The sequence below is a fragment of the Pelophylax lessonae genome (assembly GCF_965119305.1).
Source record: "Pelophylax lessonae genome assembly, chromosome: 1".
Taxonomy (NCBI): domain Eukaryota; kingdom Metazoa; phylum Chordata; class Amphibia; order Anura; family Ranidae; genus Pelophylax; species Pelophylax lessonae.
This window is the reverse complement of record NC_138768.1, coordinates 54,321,439-54,344,182: the sequence shown is the minus strand read 5'-3', so window position 1 is coordinate 54,344,182 and position 22,744 is coordinate 54,321,439. Positions and strand designations below refer to the sequence as shown.

The following is a 22,744-nucleotide window of genomic DNA, read 5'->3' as shown; positions in this document are numbered from 1 at the left end:
CATGAGGAAATGTGCATGCATTGCACATGTACACTGAATGTTTTTTTTCTTTTAGAAATTCACCTTAAAACCCAATTCCAGCCAAACTATTCATTATATTTTGGAAAAAGTGGGGAACGGGTTGAAGTTAGTTTTTTTTTTTTTTTTTTTTATTGCTGTGTGTGGCTTTTCCTCCCCTAGTTAGAGAAAGAAAGGAAAGAAATGAAGGAAAGGGAAAAAAAGAATGTCAGGAAAATAAAAGGGAAAGGAAAGAAAGAAGGAGAAAAAAAAGAAAGAAGGAAAGAAAGGTAAAGGAGGAAAGAAAGGTAAAGGAGGAAAGAAAGGTAAAGAAGGAAAGAAAGGTAAAGAAGGAAAGAAAGAGAAAGACGGAAAGAAAGGTAAAGAAGGAAAGAAAGGTAAAGAAGGAAAGAAAGAGAAAGACGGAAAGAAAGGTAAAGAAGGAAAGAAAGGTAAAGAAGGAAAGAAAGAGAAAGAAGGAAAGAAAGAGAAAGAAGGAAAGAAAGGTAAAGAAGGAAAGAAAGAGGTAAAGAAGGATAGGAAAGGAAGGATAGATAGATAGATAGATAGATAGATAGATAGATAGATAGATAGATAGATAGATAGATAGATAGATAGATAGATAGATAGATAGATAGATAGATAGATAGATAGATAGATAGATAGATAGATAGATAGATAGATAGATAGATAGATAGATAGAGTTTGGGTTAGGCTTTACATTTCGAATCTCCCTGAAACGAACTATTTTATATCAAAATGCTAGTGAAAAACTCTTTTTGTAGGCAATCCTGAGAACTCTGCTGGTGGCCCCTAAAGAAGAACACAAATGATGACAACCAGCTGTGTTGGTCTCCTCTCTCTCTCTCGCTCTTCCAAGTTTTATTTCATAAAATTTATTGATGGGTTAATCATGCCTAATTTGATTTAATTACATCTAAACACACATCTGTCTGTACCATTATTCAAAATGACAATCTAATGCATTTTCAAGATTTTGCTGTTGCGTATAACAGCTGGTTTATCTCAGCGGAAGAGACGAGGTGTGAATAATGACTCACTTAGTGACAAGTCGGCAAACTCGGATAACCCGGAGGAGGCACACAGTTGGTAGAAGATGTGATAGTTCCTCTCCTCTTCTGCCTGGTAAATGAAAAGATTGAAGGTGGTTACGATAACAAGGCTGTTTCATGCTAAGAAGTTATGTTCATTTTTTTGTATATCTATTAAAGAGCGTATTCTGTTCAGAGGTATTGAGAGGAACTTTGGGGCCCTGAGGATTTTTTTTTTTTTTGTGTAAACTTGAGCAGCATTTGTCTTTTTCAAACCTATTTAACGCTATTGAGATATCTGTGCTTACACTATAGTCCTATGGGCAGTTCTAGTTACTGTTTGCTGGATGTCTATAACCAAGGTCTTCAAACATCTGTGAAAATTATCTTTTCTTCTCCCTTCCCTCCAAGGGGGGGCGACAGAACATCCACACCAATCCCCTCAAATTGTTGTTATTCTCCAGGCATGTCCTACTTAACATTAAATCCAAAGGATGAAATTTCATCAATCTATGAGCTGCTAAGCTTTCTTCACCCCCTGTCCCCCCACCAGAAAGTTTTTGAGACTAGGTTACACTGGGTTGAATGGGAACCAACAGGCCTTCCAAGGTGGTAGCCACAGAGATTCAAGGTAAAAGATGATACTAAAGATGATACTAAAGATACTACTAAAGATGATAAATGTTGGTTTCCCCTGCTGGTGTGTGTGTGTGTATGTATGTATGTTGGGGGGTTAAAAGGTCCGTCAAATTCACTCAAAAATCCTCAGGGCTCCAAACCCCCAGCTGATCCAAGAAAGCAAAAAAAAAAAACCTTAATAAACTTCAAGGGGGAAAAAATACTTCACAATTCTCAAAAACAACTAGATAATCCCTTCAGCTTTCTAGAACTTGATTTCTATGTTAATAGCCATTTTATTTTCCGCATCTAGAAAAAATTCAAATCTCTTTTTGAAGCAATCTACTGGCGGTGATCTGATGTTCTATATTGCATTGGACAGCCTAATTTTGAAAGATAATTTTTGTTTGATTTTTAAGAAAGACAATAGAAGAACAGTAACATAACACCACCAAAGCCCCTTTGGTGGCAAGTAACTATACAGAAAACAACTTTTCCGCCAAAGACCCGATCAAAGCTGCATTTGGCTCTGATCGGGTCTCCATGCAAAAACCCGGTAGTGATGTCATGAGGGACATCACTTCCGGGTAATCGACGCCAGATTTAAAAAAATGACAGCATTGAAAACAGCCAAACCTGGCGTTTTGAATGCTTTTAAGTGCAGAGGAGGGGTTTGGGGTCTTTTAGACCCCCAGATCCCTCCACAAGAGTACCTATCAAGAAAAAAAAAAAAAAAAATAATAATTTTTTTTAAATGTACAAAAATTTTGTCGCATATCGGCCAATACTGATATGCATTGGCCAAAATATTGGTATCGGCAATGAAAAACCGATATCGGTCGATCACTAGTTTTAAGCTTTCCATAATCCATCAAAAACAGAACAAAGGGGCCATTTGGGGCCAAATGCATCTTGTAAAGCTAAGTTTTACAAGTTGACCACTGAAGATGTATGGGCACTCAGAAAACATTCATAATAACTTGGGTTCTGGCAAAGTCACAACATCTACCAAAACAGAGGAGAAAAAAAAAGCCGATCGCATGTAATGAAGGAGCAGTGCGCTCCTTCATTATATGCGATCGCCGCAGCCGCACATGTGTGAACCGGCACACAAAGTGTATGGCTAAACTCGCACCGCACAGCCGATCGCATGTAATAAAGGAGCAGTGCGCTCCGACATTACATGTGATCGCCGCAGCCGCACATATGTGAACCGGCACTTAACGCGCTCCTGATTTTTATTTGAAATGATGAGTCTTATCTTTCAGAGGCCTCGCTCACAACATGAGTTTTATATATAAAGACAAAATAAAGCTAGAAGTGGAGAGACTCATCTGTCTTTCAGCGGAGGCTGCAAGTGATGGAAGACCTGTCCTCCATTGGGGAACCTGCTTCAATCTTGTTATGTCTCTGCTCAGCCTTAATCCCGTCTGCTCATCTCATCACTGGAGCAGCAGAGAACAAATACTGTTCAAGTGGATGTCAAGCCAAAACTTTTTTTTTTAGTATTGGATAGAGTGTGGAAGGAATAGAACCCCTCCCTGTTGGGTCTTTATTGTTATCTGAGATTTACCCTCAAATATTTATTGCCCCAGTGACAACGGTTTTACCAGACAGGTGAATATGCAAAAAGCTATAAAGCATTAAAGGATAAGTTCACCTGTCGTAACAGGTTACACCCATATATTCCGGGTGTAACATGTGATAGGTTACGAACAGACTGGCCCCCGCCCCTCCTCGATCCCCGCTGTGACAGCTAGCGGGGTTCTTCTCTCTCCCCGCTAGCTGTCACAGCTTTTAAAAAATGTGGCCTGGCCACATCACTGATTGACAGGGCTCTGGCCATGGAAACCTATAAGGTCCGATAAACCTTTGTGGCTCTCAGCTTGTAGTTTTCAATGAACTACCACAGTGCTGTGGTAGTTCATTCATGCTTCCTGTCAGATTGTATCTGTTTACCCATATGGGTTGTACCGGCAAGCAGATACACTGGCTCTGCTGGAGACCTGCATGGCACTATTGATCTGCTGACCGCTGGTGCAATGCTTTACACTCAGGCTCCAACAAAAATAAAAAAATAAATGCATATTTTTTTACCTGCAAAAAAAATCTGCATTTATTATTTTTTTTCCAAAAAAACCCCCCAAAAAACTGGGGTTTATGTCTTCACTTACTGTACTAATAAAAAGCATGTTTTTTATTTTTTTTCTGTGTTGCTGTCAAAGAGTTTCCCTCAGCTCCTGTCTAGTGAAATCCTGTCCCGGGGGAAAAATCTTTCCCTGCACTGTCCCACGCCAAATGGTGCCCTGAGTACCACCTACCACCAAGAGACCACCATTGCCCCACCCTACCCTCTATATAGACGCAAAGGCTGGGCCAACTCAATATTGAACCCTACGGACTAAGACTGGGATGCCATTAAAGCTCATGTGCATGTAAAGGCAGGTGTCCCAATAATTTTGACAATATAGTGCTTCTCCCAAAGGCACCTGCAGCCCAAAGTATGCCCTCCCCCCATGATCTGTGAACTACCTGGAGCAGCATAGTGTGCAGTACCTGCCCACTTCCACCTCTCCTGCTGAAGAGCCCAAGTTGGTTGCCTATTCTGCCTACCCCTTGGCCCACTCTTACCTGTGGCCCTGTCTGCTGGTGTTCTTGCCCCCTCCTACATATTTTTGGGGTCTGTATAATTTTTTATTTTATTTATTTCAGGTACTTATATAGCGCTTTCAATTTACGCAGCACTTTACATATACATTGTAAATTCACATCAGTCCCTGCCCTCAAGGAGCTTACAATCTAAGGTCCCTAACTCACATACATACACAGTAGGGCCAATTTTTATTTTTTTTATACAGGATCCAATTAAACTACCAGCATGTCTTTGGAGTGTGGGAGGAAACCCACACAGGCACAGGAAGAACATGCAAACTCCAGGCAGGTAGTGTCGTGGTTGGCATTCGAACCAGCGACCCTCTTGCTGCTAGGTGAAAGTGCTAAGCACTACACCACTGTGCCGCCCTATATTACATTTAACCTGGAGCCTCCATCTGGCCAAAATTAGAAACCAACAACAATAAGACACTTTTAAAATTACTAAGAGAAGCAATGTGGAATATTTGATGCACAGCACAACATGCTGATAGGAGAGTTGTAAAGTATACAGCAGACAGCACAGTGTACAGTGTGGGGCAGTGCAGGAAAATAGAGCATACAACACAATGTACAGAGAAGAGCAGTGTATAAAATAAAATGTACAGTAACCCATGCTGACAAGAGAAGTGTGAAGTATACAACAGACATTCCAGTTTAAACAGTGGAGTTTAGGTGATATATAATGTACAGCACAGTAGACAGAGTGTAGTGGGTGGGTTAAATAATGTACAACACAGTAGACAGAGTGGAGCTATATGGAGAATATAGCATCCAACACTGCATGCAGGGACGATCAATATTGACAATCTAATGTACAGCACAAGGTGCAGATAAGAGAAGTAGGACACATACACCAGACTGCACAGTGTACATAGTGGTGTGTTGTGGGTTATATAATGTACAGCACAGTTGAGAGAGCATGGTGGGTTGGGTTATATAATGTAGCCCAGTGGACAAAGCATGGTGGGGTGGGTTATAGAATGAACAGCACAGTGGGTAGAGCATGGTGGGGTGGGTTATATAATGTACAGCACAGTGGCCAGAGCATGGTGGGGTGGGTTATATAATGTACAGCACAGTGGACAGAGCATGGTGGGGTGGGTTATAGAATGTACAGCACAGTGGATAGGGTGTACTGGGGTAGGTTATAAAATGTACAGCACAGTGGCCAGAGCATGGTCGGGTGGGTTATATAATGTACAGCACAGTGGCCAGAGCATGGTGGGGTGGGTTATATAATGTACAGCACAGTGGACAGAGCATGGTGGGGTGGGTTATAGAATGTACAGCACAGTGGATAGGGTGTACTGGGGTAGGTTATATAATGTACAGCACAGTGGCCAGAGCATGGTCGGGTGGGTTATATAATGTACAGCACAGTGGCCAGAGCATGGTCGGGTGGGTTATATAATGTACAGCACAGTGGACAGAGCATGGTTGGGTGGGTTATATAATGTACAGCACAGTGGACAGAGCATGGTGGGGTGGGTTATATAATGTACAGCACAGTGGATAGGGTGTACTGGGGTAGGTTATATAATGTACAGCACAGTGGATAGGGTGTACTGGGGTGGGCTATATATATTAGAATACATTGGACAGAGTGGAAGTTACAGACCTGAAACACCACACGTGACTTCTCCAGTAAGTATGTCCTCATATTGGCACCAATGATGTGATATCTTTTGTCGAATCCGATCTGAATGTACTTCCCGAACCGACTGCTGTTATCATTCCGCGTTGTTTTGGCATTACCGATGGCCTAGGGGAGCAAATATTGGGAGTTAGAAGCTGATATCATAGCAGATATACAAATTACCATTATCACAAGTATCTTCTGATTGAGAAAATCATTGCATGTATTTTTACCTAGGCATAGACTAAGTACCTAAACCTGTCCTAATGTCTCCTACAATACCTTGTACAGCAGAACTCAGACTGGGACTGGGACTGGGAGAGGGCAGAGCACTACTGTGAGCCAGTCAGGGCTCTACTGCACAAATGATCACATGGAAAAAGGGAGAGTACAGGGATGGTCCCATGAGGATGTTTCTGCTCCTTCACTGTCCAATAACAGGCTGGGGTGGGGTTCAATCCAGAACATATTGCTTAACCCCTTTGTGCTGAACGCATGCAAATATGCGGCCTCTGGGTGGCGCCGATCAGGGGCATATTTGCGTGCAATAGCGCCGATATAGCTGTGCCGAAAGAGTGCACCCTGCGTGCTCTCGGCACAGTTACCAGCGGCTAACGGAAAGCTCCTGTTAGCTGCCAGCGATTGGGCGCTTTCTGATCGCGTGACCGACATAACAGCCAATCACGGTGGTCACATGACCATAAGCCCTGCCCCGCCCTGCCTTCCAGCATTCTAAACCCCCTAAAGGGCCTACAGGCACTTGCTCTAAGGGGTTAAAGAACATGTCCAGGAATTACCCAAATTGAATGTCAAGCCTCCGTATACTCGTCTTCTTCATGTCCCAGCATCATTTTTCCTTTACCTTGGTCCTATAGCTAGATACAGTATTGTCACCAGGCTTGTAAAATTCTTGCATGGGCAGCTGCTGGGAGCTCAGTTCCTATTGTTGTAGACATGACCCCCCCCCCAGAACTATATCTCCCAAGAGACCTTTCCCTACACACAGAGGTCGATTTACTAAAGGAAAAGAGACTGCTCACTTTGCAAGTACAGCTGCTCTCATTTTTCCCCAGAGCTTAGTTAAATGTGGTGAAGCTCTGTTGATTTTCATCATCCAATCACTGACAAGCAAAAATGAATTTTTTTTTTCATTTGTGCCCTACTGGGTATTCTTTACAAAGTGAAGCTTCACCATATTACATTTATTAAAAGAAAATGAGTGCAACTGCACATGCAAAATGCACAGTCTATTTGCCTTTAGTAAATCAACCCCTCAGTTGATGGGCAGGCGGCAGCATTGTTTTGCTGGGGGAAAAAAATCAATTGACGTCATTACACCCCCAGAACTACATCTCCCAAGAGCCCTTTCTGTACAATCAATGTATGAATGGGCAAGCTCTTCTTTGCTGGAAAGGGAAAGTACGCAAACGGAGTGGGATATAGAAGGGGGGTGGATAGGCGGAGTTCTGTACTCCAGATGGCAGGGCGGACAACAATACTTGTAAATATTAGTCCAGCAAAGGCCAACTGTGTTGTCAACCGAGAAAGGAAGTTAAAGGTTCTCTTGATTTCGAGCAACAAGTATTACCCTGTACTTCTAGGGTTCTTAGAGGGATGAGACATTAGGAAATGTACAAAATAGGTTTTTATTGGTTGCATTTTCCCAGAAATACTCTAACTACAGGGAATTCTACAATAGGCTTGCAAATAAGCAAAATATTGTCTGGAAAGAGCACAATCATCGGGGAAACAGGAAGTGCAGAGACGTGGCTTAAATCAAAAAGTTAATGGGTGTAGCAAAGGGTTCAAGGTTCACCAGAAACAAGACACAAAGCAAGATTGTCCAAGGAACCAAGCAGGGAGCTGTCCAGCATCTCAGGTGGCACAGCGAGACAAGCTACAGCCAGACACTGCAGAGGTTCAAGGTTCAGATCTGGATCCTGACGCAAAGTGTGGTCAGCAGTGGTGCTCATTAACCGGTTGCCGACCGCTGCACGACTATATACTGCGGCGGTCAGCCCCGGCCAGACAAAGTGATGTACCGGTACGTCACTTGCCTGTCACTTTCTTGTGAGCCAATAGCGGGCGAGCGCGCGCCCGCGGAGGCGCACGCCCGCCGCGGCTCGTTCACAGGGAAGTTAGTGCGTGTGACCGGCGGACCCGATGTCCGCCGGTCACTCGCCGATCGTCGGTACAGAGGGAGAAAGTCAGGCGGCTGATGTAAACAAGCCGCCTGTCATTCTCCCCTGTGTAGAAACAGTGATCAGACGGTTCTACTATGTAGGACCGTTGATCACTGTTCCTACACTAGTAGCCACAGCCAATCACAGTAGAAAGCACGCCCCTAGGGACACACTTAACCCTTCCCTTCCCAATAAAGTTAACCCCTTCCCTGCCAGTGTCATTTTGCAGTAACAGTGCATATGTATAGCACTGATTACTGCAGCAATGTCACTGGTAACCCCAAAAGTGTCAAAAATGTCAGTCAAGGGTCCGATCTGTCCGCCGCAATGTCGCAGTCCCGCAAAAAAAAAATCACAGATCGCCGCCATTACGCGTTAAAAAAAAAAACACCAAAAATGACAAAAATCTTTCCCTTAGTTAGTAAATGCAATAACTTTTGCGCAAACCAATCAAAATATGCTTTTTGCGATTTTTTTTTACCAAACATATGTAGCATAAAACAAATTGGCCTAAAATGTTAAAAAATTTTGATTTTTACATTTTTTTTGGGGGGGAATTTCATATAAAAAAATGTGAAAAATATTGTTATTTTTGCAAAATTTACGCTCTTTTTTTAATTATAGCGCAAAAAGTAAAAATCGCACAGGTGATCCAATACCACCAAAAGAAAGCTCTGTTTGTGGGGAAAAAAAAGGACGTCATATTCGTTTAGGTACAGCGTTGCATGACCGCGCAATTGTCCGTTAAAGTCACGCAGTAAAAAATCGCAAAAAAAAACCCTGGTCAGGAAGGGGGTAAAATCTTCCGGGGCTTAAGTGGTTATACATCAAGATGCTTCCAAGTGGATTACTCAAGGTGGTCAACATGATTCTAGGACAATATCCCCCGGACAATATCCCCCCTGGACAACATCCCCCCGGACAATATCCCCCCTGGACAACATCCCCCCGGACAATATCCTCCCTGGACAATATCCCCCCTCTAACCCTAACCCTCTAACTCTAACCCTATGTCCAGGGGGATGTTTTCCGGGGGATACTGTCCCGGGGGATATTGCCCGGGGGATTTTGTCCAGGGGGGATATTGTCCGGGGGGATGTTGTCCAGGGGGGATATTGCCCGGGGGATTTTGTCCCAGGGGGATTATGTCCAGGGGGATTTTTTTCGGGGGGATATTGTCCGGGGGGATATTGTCCTGATACCGGTCAGCATATACTGATTATTGTTGTTCAGTAATTTAGTCGTGTCCAACTCTTCGTGACCTCATGGACCATAGCGCGCCAGGCTTTTCTGTCCTCCACTGCCTCCCGCAGCTTGCTTAACTTCATGTTCATTGTTTCGATGATGCTATCTACCCATCTTGTTTTCTGTCATCTTCTTCTCTTTTCTTCCTCTATGTGTCCCAGCATCAGGGTATTTTCCAATGAGTCCTCTCTTCGCATTAGGTGACCAAAGTATTTGAGTTTTAGCTTCAGGATCTGTCCTTCCAGTGAATGTTCATGGCTGATTTCCTTCAAAATTGACTGGTTTGATCTTTTTGCCATCCAGGGGACTTTCAAGAGTCTTCTCCAACATCATAGTTTATAAGCATCAATTCTCCAATGTTCAGCCTTCCTTATGATCCAACTTTCACAGCCATTGTGATACTGATCATAAGATATGATTTGATACTGATCATAAGAACAGGTTAAAACATACCATCAACACGCTTCGTGGCTCAATACAATTAACCCTTGCAGTCAGAAGGAGGACCCACTGCAAGGGTAAAACTTTTTTTGCCCAGGGTTCAGCTTTATGGTAAGGAATGAATTAGGCATTAGAAGTTTGTTCTGACTGGAGTTCAGCTTTAATTATCCATCATGGCTTCTACTGGAGGGTTTTTTCCTCCAGTAAAAGCCATGATGGATATGGCGTAACGTGTCGAGGTACCAATCGGTGGGCAGCTTTGACGTTACATATGTGATCACCTTGGAATTGTGATTTTAAGCTGTTTTTTAATACAATAAATTTGAAGCTGGGATCGGTCTTCTTGCTTCATGAACGTTTGGGTACCGCACCATTGGAGATTCTCTTCTTTTATTTCTACATGTGTTTATTTGGAGCAACACCAAGTACTGAGGAGTGATCTAGAGAGCAGACGGCAGTGTATATCTGTCTTTAAATTGCCCCCTAGTGGGTTAATCATGGAGGTGAGCAGACAATTCACCTGGGGATTGCATCACAATATTTATAGAGTGAACACACATGGAATGATTCAAAAATTGCACTTTTTATAGAGACTTCTTTGGACTATTTTATTGCACATTTGCACTTTGGAGTGCCTTTTCTTTTTTCTTAGCACTTCAGGACTTATTGCTTCACTTGCTCCTTATTTAACCACTTCAGCTCTAGAAGGTTTTACCCCCTTAATAACCAGGCCATTTTTTGCGATCCGGCACTGCGTTATTTTAACGAACAATTGCACGGTCGTGCGGCGCTGAACCCAAATACAATTGATGTCCTTTTTTCCCCACAATCAGAGCTTTATTTTGGTGGTATTTGATCACCTCTGCGGTTTTTAGATTTTGCGCTATAAACAATAAAAGAGCTAAAATTTTGAAAAAAAAAAAAAAAAAAACAATATTTTTTACTTTCTGCTATAAAACATTTCCAATCAAAAATTTAAAAAAATGTAATTGTTTTTATCATTTTAGGCCAATTTGTATTCGGCTACATATTTTTAGTAAAAAAAAAAATCCCAAAAAGCGTATTTTATTTGGTTTGCACAAAAGTTATAGCGTTTACAAACTACGGGATAGATTTTTGAACTTTTTTTTTTGTTTTTATTAGTAATGGCGGCGATCAGCAATTTTTAGCGGGACTGCGACACTGCGGCGGCAAGATCGGACCCCTAACTGACATTTTTTACACTTTTTGGGGACCAGTGACATTAATACAGTAATCAGTGCTAAATAATGTGCACTGTTACTGTATAAATGACACTGGCTCGAAAGGGTTTAACAATGGGTTTGATCAAAGGGGTAATGTATGCCTAACTGTGCTTACTGACTGTGGGGGGGAGGGCTCTATGACAGGCACAGAGATCAAGGTTTCAGCTGAAACTCCTGATCTCTCTCTGCCTGTGTGACAGAAGACCCGCCTGCTTTGTTTACATAAGCAGGCAGGTCTTCTGTCAGTTTCTCTGACGATTGCGCGAGGCCGGCAGCAAACACCGCTGCTCCTCCCACACCCCGCCTCCTGCTGTGTCTAAACACAGCGGGAGGCGCGGCTCCGGGGGCGTGAGACTGCGTGCACAAAGTCACATAGATCTACGTGATTTTGAGCAGCCAAGCCGCCCTGCCGCAGTATATCTGCGTGGAGCGGTTGGCAACTGGTTAATCAGAGACGGAGTCTTTGCACTACTGTTGCCAGGGCCGGCCTTTGGGGTGCGCGAGCTGTGCGACCGCACGGGGCGCCATGGGCAACAGGGGCGCCGTGCGGCCATCACAGCTCACAGACTGTGAGTTGCAGACAGTTACTCATATCAGTGGAGTGGAGTCCGAACGAGACGAGTCATACTAGCAGGCGCTGCCAGGTCCCCCTGCCCTGGGACTGGGTGAAGAGCATCGCATCGGATCGGCACATGAAAAAAAAAAATGGCTGCTGCTGCCGGCTCCTGAAAGGCACACTGCGCAGGCGCCGCTGTTCGGGAAAACCTCGGCTATTCTCGGGCAGATGGCGCATGCGCAGTGGCGTCTAAGCGCCGGGAGGCGCCATTTTTAAATGCAAAGCCACCGTCCGTCCACAGAACGGTAAGTGTCACTGCTGTCTGCTGTGTGTATCTACAGTACTCTTTAAGACAAATTAGGCTAAATACTATACTTTTTATTTTATTGACAATGAAGGGGAGGATATAAGGGACTTAAATGTCTTAACATAAGGAAAAAAAAAAAAGAAGTAAAATACAATAAATTAATACATAAAAATAATATGTTTACTACACAATTGCATTGGTAATGGCAGTTACATACATGTGTGTAATGTATACATGTATGTAATGTATGTATGTAATGTATACATGTATGTATGTAATGTAATGCATGTTATGTATGTTAAGTATGTAATGTAATGTATGCATGTAATGTAATGTATGTAATGTACTGTATGTATGTAATGTATGAATGTAATGTAATGCATGTAATGTATGTATGTAATGTATGTAATGTAATGTATGTAATGTATGTATGTAATGTATGTATGTAATGTAATGTATGTATGTAATGTATGTAATGTAATGTATACATGCATGTAATGTATGTATGTATGTAATGTAATGTATGTATGTAATGTATGTAAGTAATGTAATGCATGCATGTATGTAATGTAATGTATATATGTAATGTAATGTATACATGTATGTAATGTATGTATGTAATGTAATGTATGCATGTATGTAATGTAATGTATGTATGTAATGTAATGTATACATGTATGTAATGTATGTAATGTAATGTATACATGTATGTAATGTAATGTATGTAATGTAATGTATACATGTATTTAATGTAAGTATGTAATGTATACATGTATGTAATGTATGTATGTAATGTAATGTATACATGTATGTAATGTATGTAATGTAATGTATACATGTATGTAATGTATGTATGTAATGTAATGTATACATGTATGTAATGTAATGTATGTATGTAATGTAATGTATACATGCATGTAATGTATGTATGTAATGTATACATGTATGTAATGTACTGTATGCATGTAATGTAAGTTATGTATGTAATGTATGTTAAGTATGTAATGTAATGTATGCATGTAATGTAATGTATGTAATGTATGTATGTAATGTAATGTATACATGTATGTAATGTAATGTATGTTAAGTATGTAATGTAATGTATGCATGTAATGTAATGTATGTAATGTATGTATGTAATGTAATGTATACATGTATGTAATGTAATGTATGTAAGTAATGTAATGCATGCATGTAATGTATGTATGTAATGTATGCATGTAATGTATGTAATGTATGTATGTAATGTATGCATGTAACCAGGGGTGAAGATGGGGGGGGGGGCGCCACAGGATTAGCTCGCACAGGGCGCCTGAACACCTAAGGCCGGCCCTGACTGTTGCACTTTACTAGCTGCTCATTTTTTTTTGAATTACACAATATTTTTTTTTTATTAGTCATCATATGTTTAAACACTGTTTTTTAAATATTTATTTAATCACTTAATTAACTCCTAGCAGCGCTATCACATAGATTTATCAATTTTTGTCCTGTAGATGTGGGAACACATTTAGGCGGTAGCAGCAACTTTAATAGATTAATCACTGTTGATTTTTTTAGGGTAGTGCACAATTATATTTGTTTTTTTCTCAGCTTTAAGTATAGGTTAACTTCAACTCTCTTATCATTGCTGCCAATGTCACCCATCACTTACTTCCCTATTCTAATCTAAAAAAAGAGAGAAGTAAGTCACAGATAACCCATTCAGAGCCACTTGGCAGGTAAGCCGTCATCTCAAGAATGCATTAATGAAAAAAGATCTTGAGGCTTTTGAACCACTTCATTCTCACTCTTGGTAAAGGGAACCTTTGTCCTCAAACATCCAATTATTTGAATTTTTTTTCATTCTAATTGTCTCCTGCAGATGATTGGGTGCTTGAAGTGATCAACCCCTCCCAGGGTGAAAATGGCTTCTTTGGTTAACCAAACACAATGTTGTGCAGGTGTTCAGCAGATGTTGGGTGTGTCACATAATGACAGGTCAGAGTACCGAGCTGTAATTGTCTATCAGCAGGATCATCATATGTGTAACAGGGATTCTTCTCTGGATGAAAGAACTATAATTGCATTACAGGCTGAACAGAGGCACACCGATCAGCCATACCATGATGACCACTGGCAGGTTAAATGAATAAAACTGATTATCCCGTTACAACGGCATCTGAGCCCCCGTTCATATTGGCACGATTTGATATGTCAAATCCCATTCCAGATTGCAGCACTGTTGCAATCGGTGCGACGCCGATTTTTACAAAAGTAGTTTCTTTACTAGTTTTAGCGACTTCGGGGGCAATTTCAATAGACATCTGTTCATGAACCCACAGGGATGTCATTTAAATTGCCCCCGAACTTGCACTGAAATGTAAAAAGTGCGAGTTCAGCTAAACAGGATTTTAAACCTGCATTCAGTGTGAACGTACCCTGAAAGTCGGTGGATTATATGGGGCAGCAAGTAAGCATTTTGACCTTGAGTGCCGGTTCACATATGTGCGGCTGCGGAGATCGCATGTAATTCGGAGCGCACTGCTCCTTCATTACATGCGATCTGATGTGCGGTGCGAATTTCAGCCATACACTTTTTATGTCTGAATTCGCACTGCACCCGCACCAAAGACGCACAGGAGGCATTTTTTCAGCCGCATCAGGGTCGGATCGCACAGTGGTTCACACTAGTGCGATCCGATTCTGTGCGAACTGTCAGATCGCACTGCGATATGCGATCAAACTGGGGGTGTCGTTAACATTTAATTGACACTCCTGCTTATCGCATATGGCAGTGTGAACTGCCAGAGGTGCGGATGCGATGCAGGAACATGCTGCATATTCGCAGCCTTCCCGCATCGCACAAGTGTGAACCGAGCCTGAAGTTGATGTGCTGAAAGCAAAAAAAATGGGCATCACATTTGTTGTGTATGGGGCTGCGTAGTCGCAAGCCAGCCCGGGGTGCCCATGGTGACCCATATCCCCTGCCAAATGCATCTACAATGGCCATGTGAGCATCAGAGCTGGACCACGGAGCAATGGAAGAAGGTGGCCTGCTCTGATGATGAGGGGGGACTCTGATGATGAGGGAGGGCTCTGGCTCTGTGATGGAGGGAATCTGTGGTGAGAGGGGGGTCTCTGATGTGGACACTTTGACGTGATGGAGGATTTTGATGTGTAGGGGTACCTCTGGCATGATAGTTGCCTTTTATGAGAGGGGGGGACTCTGATGTGAAAAAGGGGACATGATGTGACGGGGGGAATATTCTCATGTTCTGCAATGTTGGTTATACACCTTGCTACCTTTGTTTGTACTATAAAACATTCATACGAACTGTTTCATTTTAAATGGCTACTTGTATATTTTTTATTATTACTGACAGGAAGTCCATGTTACAAAGTATTTTTCTGCTAAATGTAAAAGTGTTACTTATCCCACAACAGTAAAATCAAGGGTTAATCCTCTGCATTGTGTAAAAGGGTGGTTGATCCTGTCTTCTCTGATCCTCCCCTTCTTCCACTGTCCCTAATCCATCTCCTGATAGAACAGAGCTTTTGGGACACTCTGCATATGCTCAGTTTGCTGTGTATTGCTAGAGAGCAGAGATAGGCTCGGGCGTATTCGAGTTTGTACGTGCCCCATCCCGCCAGGAAGCCGACACTGCGCTTAACTAATCACAGGCAGTGAGACATTTCCCGATCTGTGCAGCTGCGGATTGGGAAATGTCTCACTGCCTGTGATTAGCGGAGTGCAGTGTCGGCTTCCTGGCGGGATCTGGCACGTACGAACTCGAACACGCCCAGAGCCCATCTCTGCTAGAGAGTTGTTTTTTTCTTAGGAGGTTGCATGTGATCAGCACAGACAGGGCCAATCAGCACTGTCCAGACAGAGGGTCAGGGTTCATGCAGCCTGTGAGGACAATCGGGGGAGAATGAAAACTCCTCCTACAAGCTTTAACCAGACACTGATAGAAGTCACAAGACTGCTATATACTGCTGATGATAAAAGGTATTTAGCAGTTTATATTTACTAAAATAATTGCATTTCCATGTTCTGTGTACTGTGGGAGACCGGATATAGTGAATGCAGGCTCCTGGGTTTAGTAACATTTTAAGCACACATTGAGTGTAAAAGCCATCATTTTAAGCCCTCTATGATTTCCTTTCCCAGATAAGGCTCTCAGAGCAGTGATACCGCTAGCTCGGTTCTTCTAGTCCCTGCATGCTCTAGTCCTGGGACTGGTCTAGTCCTGGTTCTTTGTTAACGTTGATATTAATAAATGCACAATGCACTTCAGGGCCATGGATTTACTATTTTTTATTTTATTAATGATGTTTTTGCAGTGTACATCAGCGCTCTTTTCCAAACCTATAAAACTCTGATGAAGGAGAAATTGAAAGTGTTTGTTACCCCAGCATTTCAAATTCCTGATATGTGCCTGTTGTACCGTGTACTTGTATGAGAAAGTCTTCTCTTCTCTTCTCTTTGTATTGCTTCCTTTATATGAAATCCCTGCTGTTCCTGTCAGTCCCTCTTCTTACCTGTTAAAAAGTGACCACACTAAGCCGGAGAACTCCCCATGGTCAGTTCTTTAGCTCTGCTAAGAACTCAGCCTGCTCTCCTCCAATGATCAGACTTGTCCTGACACGCCCCCCCTCCCTGCACAGCCTTGCACTGGGAAGCTCAGTGTGCTGTTGCTTCTCCTCCCCCCATTTCTTATGCAGCTGAGAACAGAATGTTTTTTATATCTATACACAAATGTTTGCTTTTCATTTCTATTTTACATTGAATGGGTTGTTTTATAGGCTCCATGCACACAGGGCGTCATAAAAACGTGCTCCAAAGCTGTTTACATAACGCCGGGAAACAGCAGCTGTAAAAACGTGCTTTCAGTAGCTTTTTTTACTAGCGTTATTGCACGTTTGGCCACAGTAGCTGTTAGCAGCGTTTTTTCTGCCTCCATTCAAAATCAATGGTTCCCTATGGGAGCCTATTGATTTGAATGGAAGTCACACCGCAAGTCGGATCAAGGTGATCCGACTTGCGGTGCGACCTGCACTGTGAGAATCTTGAGGGGGAACTCCACGCCAAAATGGGGGAAAAAACGGCGTGGGGTTCCCCCCCAGGTTCCAAACCAGGCCCTTCGGGTCTGGTATGGAATTTGAGGGTAGCCCCACGCCGAAAAAACGGCGTGGGGTCCCCCCCAAAATCCATACCAGACCCTTACCCAAGCATGCAGTCCGGCATGCCAGGAAAGGGGAGGGGACGCCAGGAAAGGAAAGGGGAGATGACGTCATCTGTGACACGAGGGGGCGTGGTCTCCCGATGACGTCATCTGGCGGCCACGCCCCTAATGGCTATATAATAAGCTGGGGAGACCAGAGGCCGGCATAATCGCTGGAGACGTCGTCGGAGGAGGACCGGAGGAAGAAGGACAGCCGACAGCAAAAGAGCAGAAGACCGGAGAGGAGAAGACAAGAAGATTGGACAGCAGAAGGGCGGACAGCAGAAGACCCTCGGAGAGGAGAAGACAAGAAGGGCGGACAGCAGAAGACCCCCGGAGAGGAGAAGACACCAGAAGACCCCCAGAGAGGAGAAGACAAGAAGGGCGGACAGCAAAAGAGCAGAAGACCCTCGGAGAGGAGAAGACAGCAGAAGACCCCCGGAGAGAAGACAAGAAGGGCGGACAGCAAAAGAGCAGAAGACCCTCGGAGAGGAGAAGACAGCAGAAGACCCCCGGAGAGGACAAGAGCCGGATGAAGTTTTTTAATAAATTTTCCAAAACGTCTCCTGTCGTTATTTCCATACACTGCATTTTATGGGGTGAATGAGTAGGGGTACAGTGTACCCCATACCCATTCACATAGGGAGGGGGTCCGGGATCTGGGGGGGCCCCCTTGTTAAAGGGGGCTTCCAGATTCCGATGAGCCCCCTGCCCGCAGACCCCCACAACCACCGGCCAGGGTTGTGGGGATGAGGCCCTTGTCCTCATCAACATGGGGGCAAGGTGCTTTGAGGTGCGGGGTGCAGAGCCCATGTTGAGGGCGTGTGGCCTGGTATGATCCAGGGGGGGTGGGGCCGCTCGCTCGTCCCCTCCCCTTTCCTGGCATGCCGGACTGCATGCTCGGATAAGGGTCTGGTATGGATTTTGGGGGGGGGGACCCCACGCCGTTTTTTCGGCGCGGGGCTACCCTCAAATTCCATACCAGACCCGAAGGGCCTGGTTTGGAACCTGGGGGGGAACCCCACGCCGTTTTTTTCCTCATTTTGGCGTGGAGTTCCCCCTCAAGATTCTCACAGTACAGGTCGCACCGCAAGTCGGATCACCCTGATCCGACCTGCGGTGTGACTTCCAATCAAATCAATAGGCTCCCATAGGGAACCATTGATTTTGAATGGAAGAAAAAAAACGTATAACGTGGCTTAACGCACGTTAAGCAACGTTATGAAGCCTTATGGAGCCTTTAGCAGCGTCAGACGTTTTTTGCAGCTTGACGCTGGAGCTCCTGAACCCACAGTTCCTGGGTTTTTTTTGGAGCTGTAAAACGCCTATGCCACTTGGAGCTCCTAAAAGCTCTATGTGTGCATGAGGCCATAGAATAACATGGATGGGCGTTCTGCAGCTGCAAAAAAAAACGTCTGACGCTGCTAACAGCAGCTGTAAAAACGTCCAGTGTGCATAAGGTGATTGTTTACAATCATGTCAAGCCCTGTAATGCATTGTATGAAATATCAAATAAAGCAACATTAAAGAGTAACTCCACTTTTGTTCAGAAAAAAATATTCCCCCCTGGGTGATTTATATACATTGCAAGGATTTTAACAAACCTTGTTTCAGATTCCTACCTTTTGTTATTCTGAAGAAATATTTGTGTGCCTGTGTCTAAGTGCAGGGTGAATCTGTATGGGAGTGGTTTTATAATTAGCAATCACCTGCTGCACCTGCAGGGCTCGAAAGAGGAAATTGGCAAGGCCTGCATCCCTTTAGACCAGATTTTTGGGAGCATCTCACCAAAAATGACATTTTGTTGTAGGGGATGCCCAAAATCTGACTTGTATCTTAGTGCAGACTTCTGGGAAATTAATGAGCCAATCACACAAGCAGAAAATTACATTTTCAGGGAGGGTTCTGTAAATATTCTGTATTCAGAACTCCTCCAGGTAGCCATATTGCATCGCATTTTACAGAAAATCACAGCACTGCATGTTGAAAAGAAAAGGTATATTTTAACCACTTCCCCACTGCTCACTGTGCTGCTACTGCGGCACAGTGGCTCGTTATCGTCTGGCGACGTAGGTCTACGTCACCAGACATTCCACTCTCTCGGCGGCGCGCGCATGCCGCCGGAGGTTCGCTCCCGCTGTTTTCAGTCACAGCGGGAGTCGGGCCAGGGGAGGAGCGGCTGCAATCGCCGCTGCTCTTCCCCGATCGTCGGGCAATCTAGTTTGGAGATCCGCCCGCTTGTGTAAGCAGAGCAGGCGGATCTCCTAAGTGACAAGGAGTGACAGATTGCAGTGTTCAGCATAGCTGAACATGCAATCTGTCCTTGTGTCACTCAGTCACCTCCCCCCCCACACGTCAGTAAGCACCAGGCATACATTAACCCCTTGATCTCCAATAAAATTAACCCCTTCCCTGCCAGTGTAATTTTTACAGTAACAGTGCATATATATAGCACTGATTACTGTAGTAATATCACTGGTACCCCCAAAAGTGTCAAAAATGTCACTCAAGGGTCCGATCTGTCCGCCGCAATGTCACAGTCCCGCAAAAAAAAAAAAAAAAAAAAAAATCGCAGATCGCCGCCATTACGCGTTAAAAAAAAACACCAAAAATGACAGAAATCTTTCACTTTCTTAGTAAACGCAATAACTTTTGCGCAAACCAATCAAAATACGCTTATTGTGATTTTTTTTACCAAACATAGGTAGCAGAAAACAAATTGGCCAAAAATTTTAAAAAAATTTGATTTTTACATTTTTCTTTGGGGGGGGGGGGGATTTCATATAAATAAATGTTAAAAACATTGTTATTTTTTCAAAATAAACGCTCTTTTTTTGTTTATAGCGCAAAAAAGTAAAAATCGCACAGGTGATCGTTTGTTTACGGCATCGCACGACCGTGCAATTGTCAGTTAAAGTCGCACAGCGCCGAATCTCAAAAAGTGGCCCGGACGTAAGACAGCAAAATCCTCCGGTGGTAAAGTGGTTAATAACATTCAAATACAATATGACTTGTGTCGCACTTGTATACAATATATTATTTTTTTTTATTAGATAATTTTTTTTTCATGAAAGTGGGGTTACCCTTTAACCACTTACCGCATACTAACGTAGGTCTACGTCGGTAAACTTTGCGGTAGTGTACCGGGATGATGCCTCTAGCTAGAGACACCATCCCGGTACCGTGGTTTGAAGCCGACGGTTGGCTTTCCGTCGGTACCGACCGATGCGGCTCGGGAGCCGCTCGATCGGTACCCGGGGGGGCGGGAGGGGACGTCCCCCCCCCTCCCGCCGCCTTCCGTGGCTTTGCTCGGGGCTCCCGTCCCACCGGGAGCCCCGAGCACCCAGCCAACGCGTCCGCCGGCTGGATGGAGTCCCGATGAATGCCGGAAACGGCATCGATCGGGTCTCCGTTGACGTAACCCGGAGGCGGCGTCCATGAAGTCACTTCCGGGTTACTGTGCTGCAAAAGGCGGCAAATTTGAAAATCGGCTGTATGCAAAAACGCTGTTTTTGGCGTTTTGCATACAGGGAAGTGTAGTGGAGGGGTCTAGGGTCTTTTAGACCCTCGATCCCTCCATAAAGAGTACCTGTCACACATATTGCTGTCACAAGGGATGTTTACATTGCTTGTGACAGCAATAAAAGTGATCAGATTTTTTTTTTTAAACTGTAATAAAGTTAAAAAAATAAATAAAATAAATGGGAAAAAAAAAATAAAAAATTTAGCCGCCCCCGTCACCGTTAGCTCGCGCACAAAAAAAAACGTATATACGCAAGTCGAGCCGCAAATGAAATCGCTGTTCAAACCACACATGTGAGGTATCGCCGTGATCGCCAGAGCGTGAGCAATAATTTTAAAAAAAGAGCTACACTCTAACTCTAAACTGGTAACCGTTAAATAAATTTAAAGCGTCGCAGATTGAGATCTCTATTGACCGTAGTTTGTAGCCATCCAACGGGGGGGGCGCAATTTTAAACCGTAACATGTTGGGTATCTATTTACTCGGCGTGACATGTTCTTTCACAATATACAAAAAAAATGGGCTAACTTTACTGTTTAGTATTTTTTAAATGCAGTGAAATGTGATTTTTCAAAATTTTTCCAAAAAAATGGCGCTTTAAAGACCGCTGCGCAAATACCGCGTGACAAAAATTATTGCAATGACCGACATTTTATTCTCCAGAGTCTTTGCTAAAATAATATATATAATGTTTGGGGGTTCTAAGTAGTTTTCTAGGAAAAAAACGGAATTTTTGTAAAATCTTACCTGTAAAATTCCTCCGACAGTCGCCGCCTCTTCATATTCGTCACATATGGGGTGTTAGACTTTGCTCCGAAGGAGTAGCTAGGCAACAGAATATGTTAACATTAAAGCTTTTAACATATCCCACCCTCAAGGGGTGGTCCCCTCAGTCAATACCCTCCTACTTCCTGCAACCATATCTCAGTTTCAGTGGAATAGCAGTAGAGTATACAACCAAACCCCAAAAGAGGGGCAGGGGCGGCGACTGTCGGAGGACTCAGAGAAAGGAATTTTACAGGTAAGATTTTACAAAAATTCCGTTTTCTCTTACGTCCTCCGACAGTCGCCGCCTCTTCATATTCGTCACATATGGGGACGTCCCAAAGCAGTGCAAACATGAGGGGTGGGAAACGCATCCGCGCCGAAAGGCAACGCAGTCTCCGCATCAAAGAAAGGAACCTTACCAAAGGAAGGAAACCAGCTGGGCTACAGGAAAAAATAATTGCTCAACAGGAGCAACAACCCAGGAAAAGACAAAGAACCAGGGGATAAAAAACTTATCCCAACAGCCAGAGGTCCCCAACAAGGGACCCTAGGGAATTGCCGCACTAAGAACCTTGCGGCCAAAGGAAGCATCCGCCGATGCCTGAACATCTACTTTGTAGAATTTTGTGAAAGTGTGCACGGTCGACCAGGTCGCCGCCTTACACACCTGGGCTACAGAAGCCCCATGACGACAGGCCCAAGACGTACTCAGAGATCTAGTAGAGTGCGCCTTCACAGGCACAGGGGGAACCTTCCCCTGCAAAGCATAGGCCTGTTCAATGGTCTGCCTGATCCATTTGGCGATGGTAGAGGCCGACGCCGCCATGCCCTTCCGAGGACCCTCTGGAAGAACAAACAAGGAATCCGTCTTTCGAAAAGACTCAGTCGATTTAAGGTAAACCCTTATCGCCCGAACAACATCCAAAGAATGTAGTCTCACCTCTTTCGGATGTTTAGGCTTCGCGCACAGCGAAGGCAAGACAATATCCTCATTAAGATGGAATTCCGAAACTCGCTTCGGAAGAAAAGAAGGATTAGGTCGCAAGACCACCTTATCCAAATGAACAACCAGATACGGAGACTTGCAGGACAAAGCCGCCAGCTCCGACACTCTGCGAGCCGAAGTGATCGCAACCAAAAAGGCGACCTTTTTGGACAACATAGACAACGAGATCTCCCTGATCTGTTCAAAAGGAGCACGTTGTAACACAGATAAAACGAGATTCAAGTCCCAAGGGGGCAAAGGATCCCTCCTAGGAGGAACCAGATGCCGCACTCCCTGAACAAAAGTGCCAACCAAGGAATTGGAAGC

At 43.8% G+C, this 22,744-nt stretch overlaps 1 protein-coding gene across 1 annotated transcript in view; it reads right to left on the bottom strand.

Annotated features, from left to right (window-relative positions):
• The window catches only part of MYO5B (myosin VB), a 436,041-nt gene that overhangs the window by 185,502 nt on the left and 227,795 nt on the right, over positions 1–22,744 (bottom strand). The window contains exons 6-7 of the mRNA XM_082255167.1: positions 5,941–6,084; positions 1,059–1,140 (exon numbers count right to left, since the gene is read on the bottom strand). Of these exons, the coding sequence (XP_082111293.1) occupies positions 1,059–1,140; positions 5,941–6,084 (226 nt within the window). The remainder of the gene's footprint in view (positions 1–1,058; positions 1,141–5,940; positions 6,085–22,744) is intronic.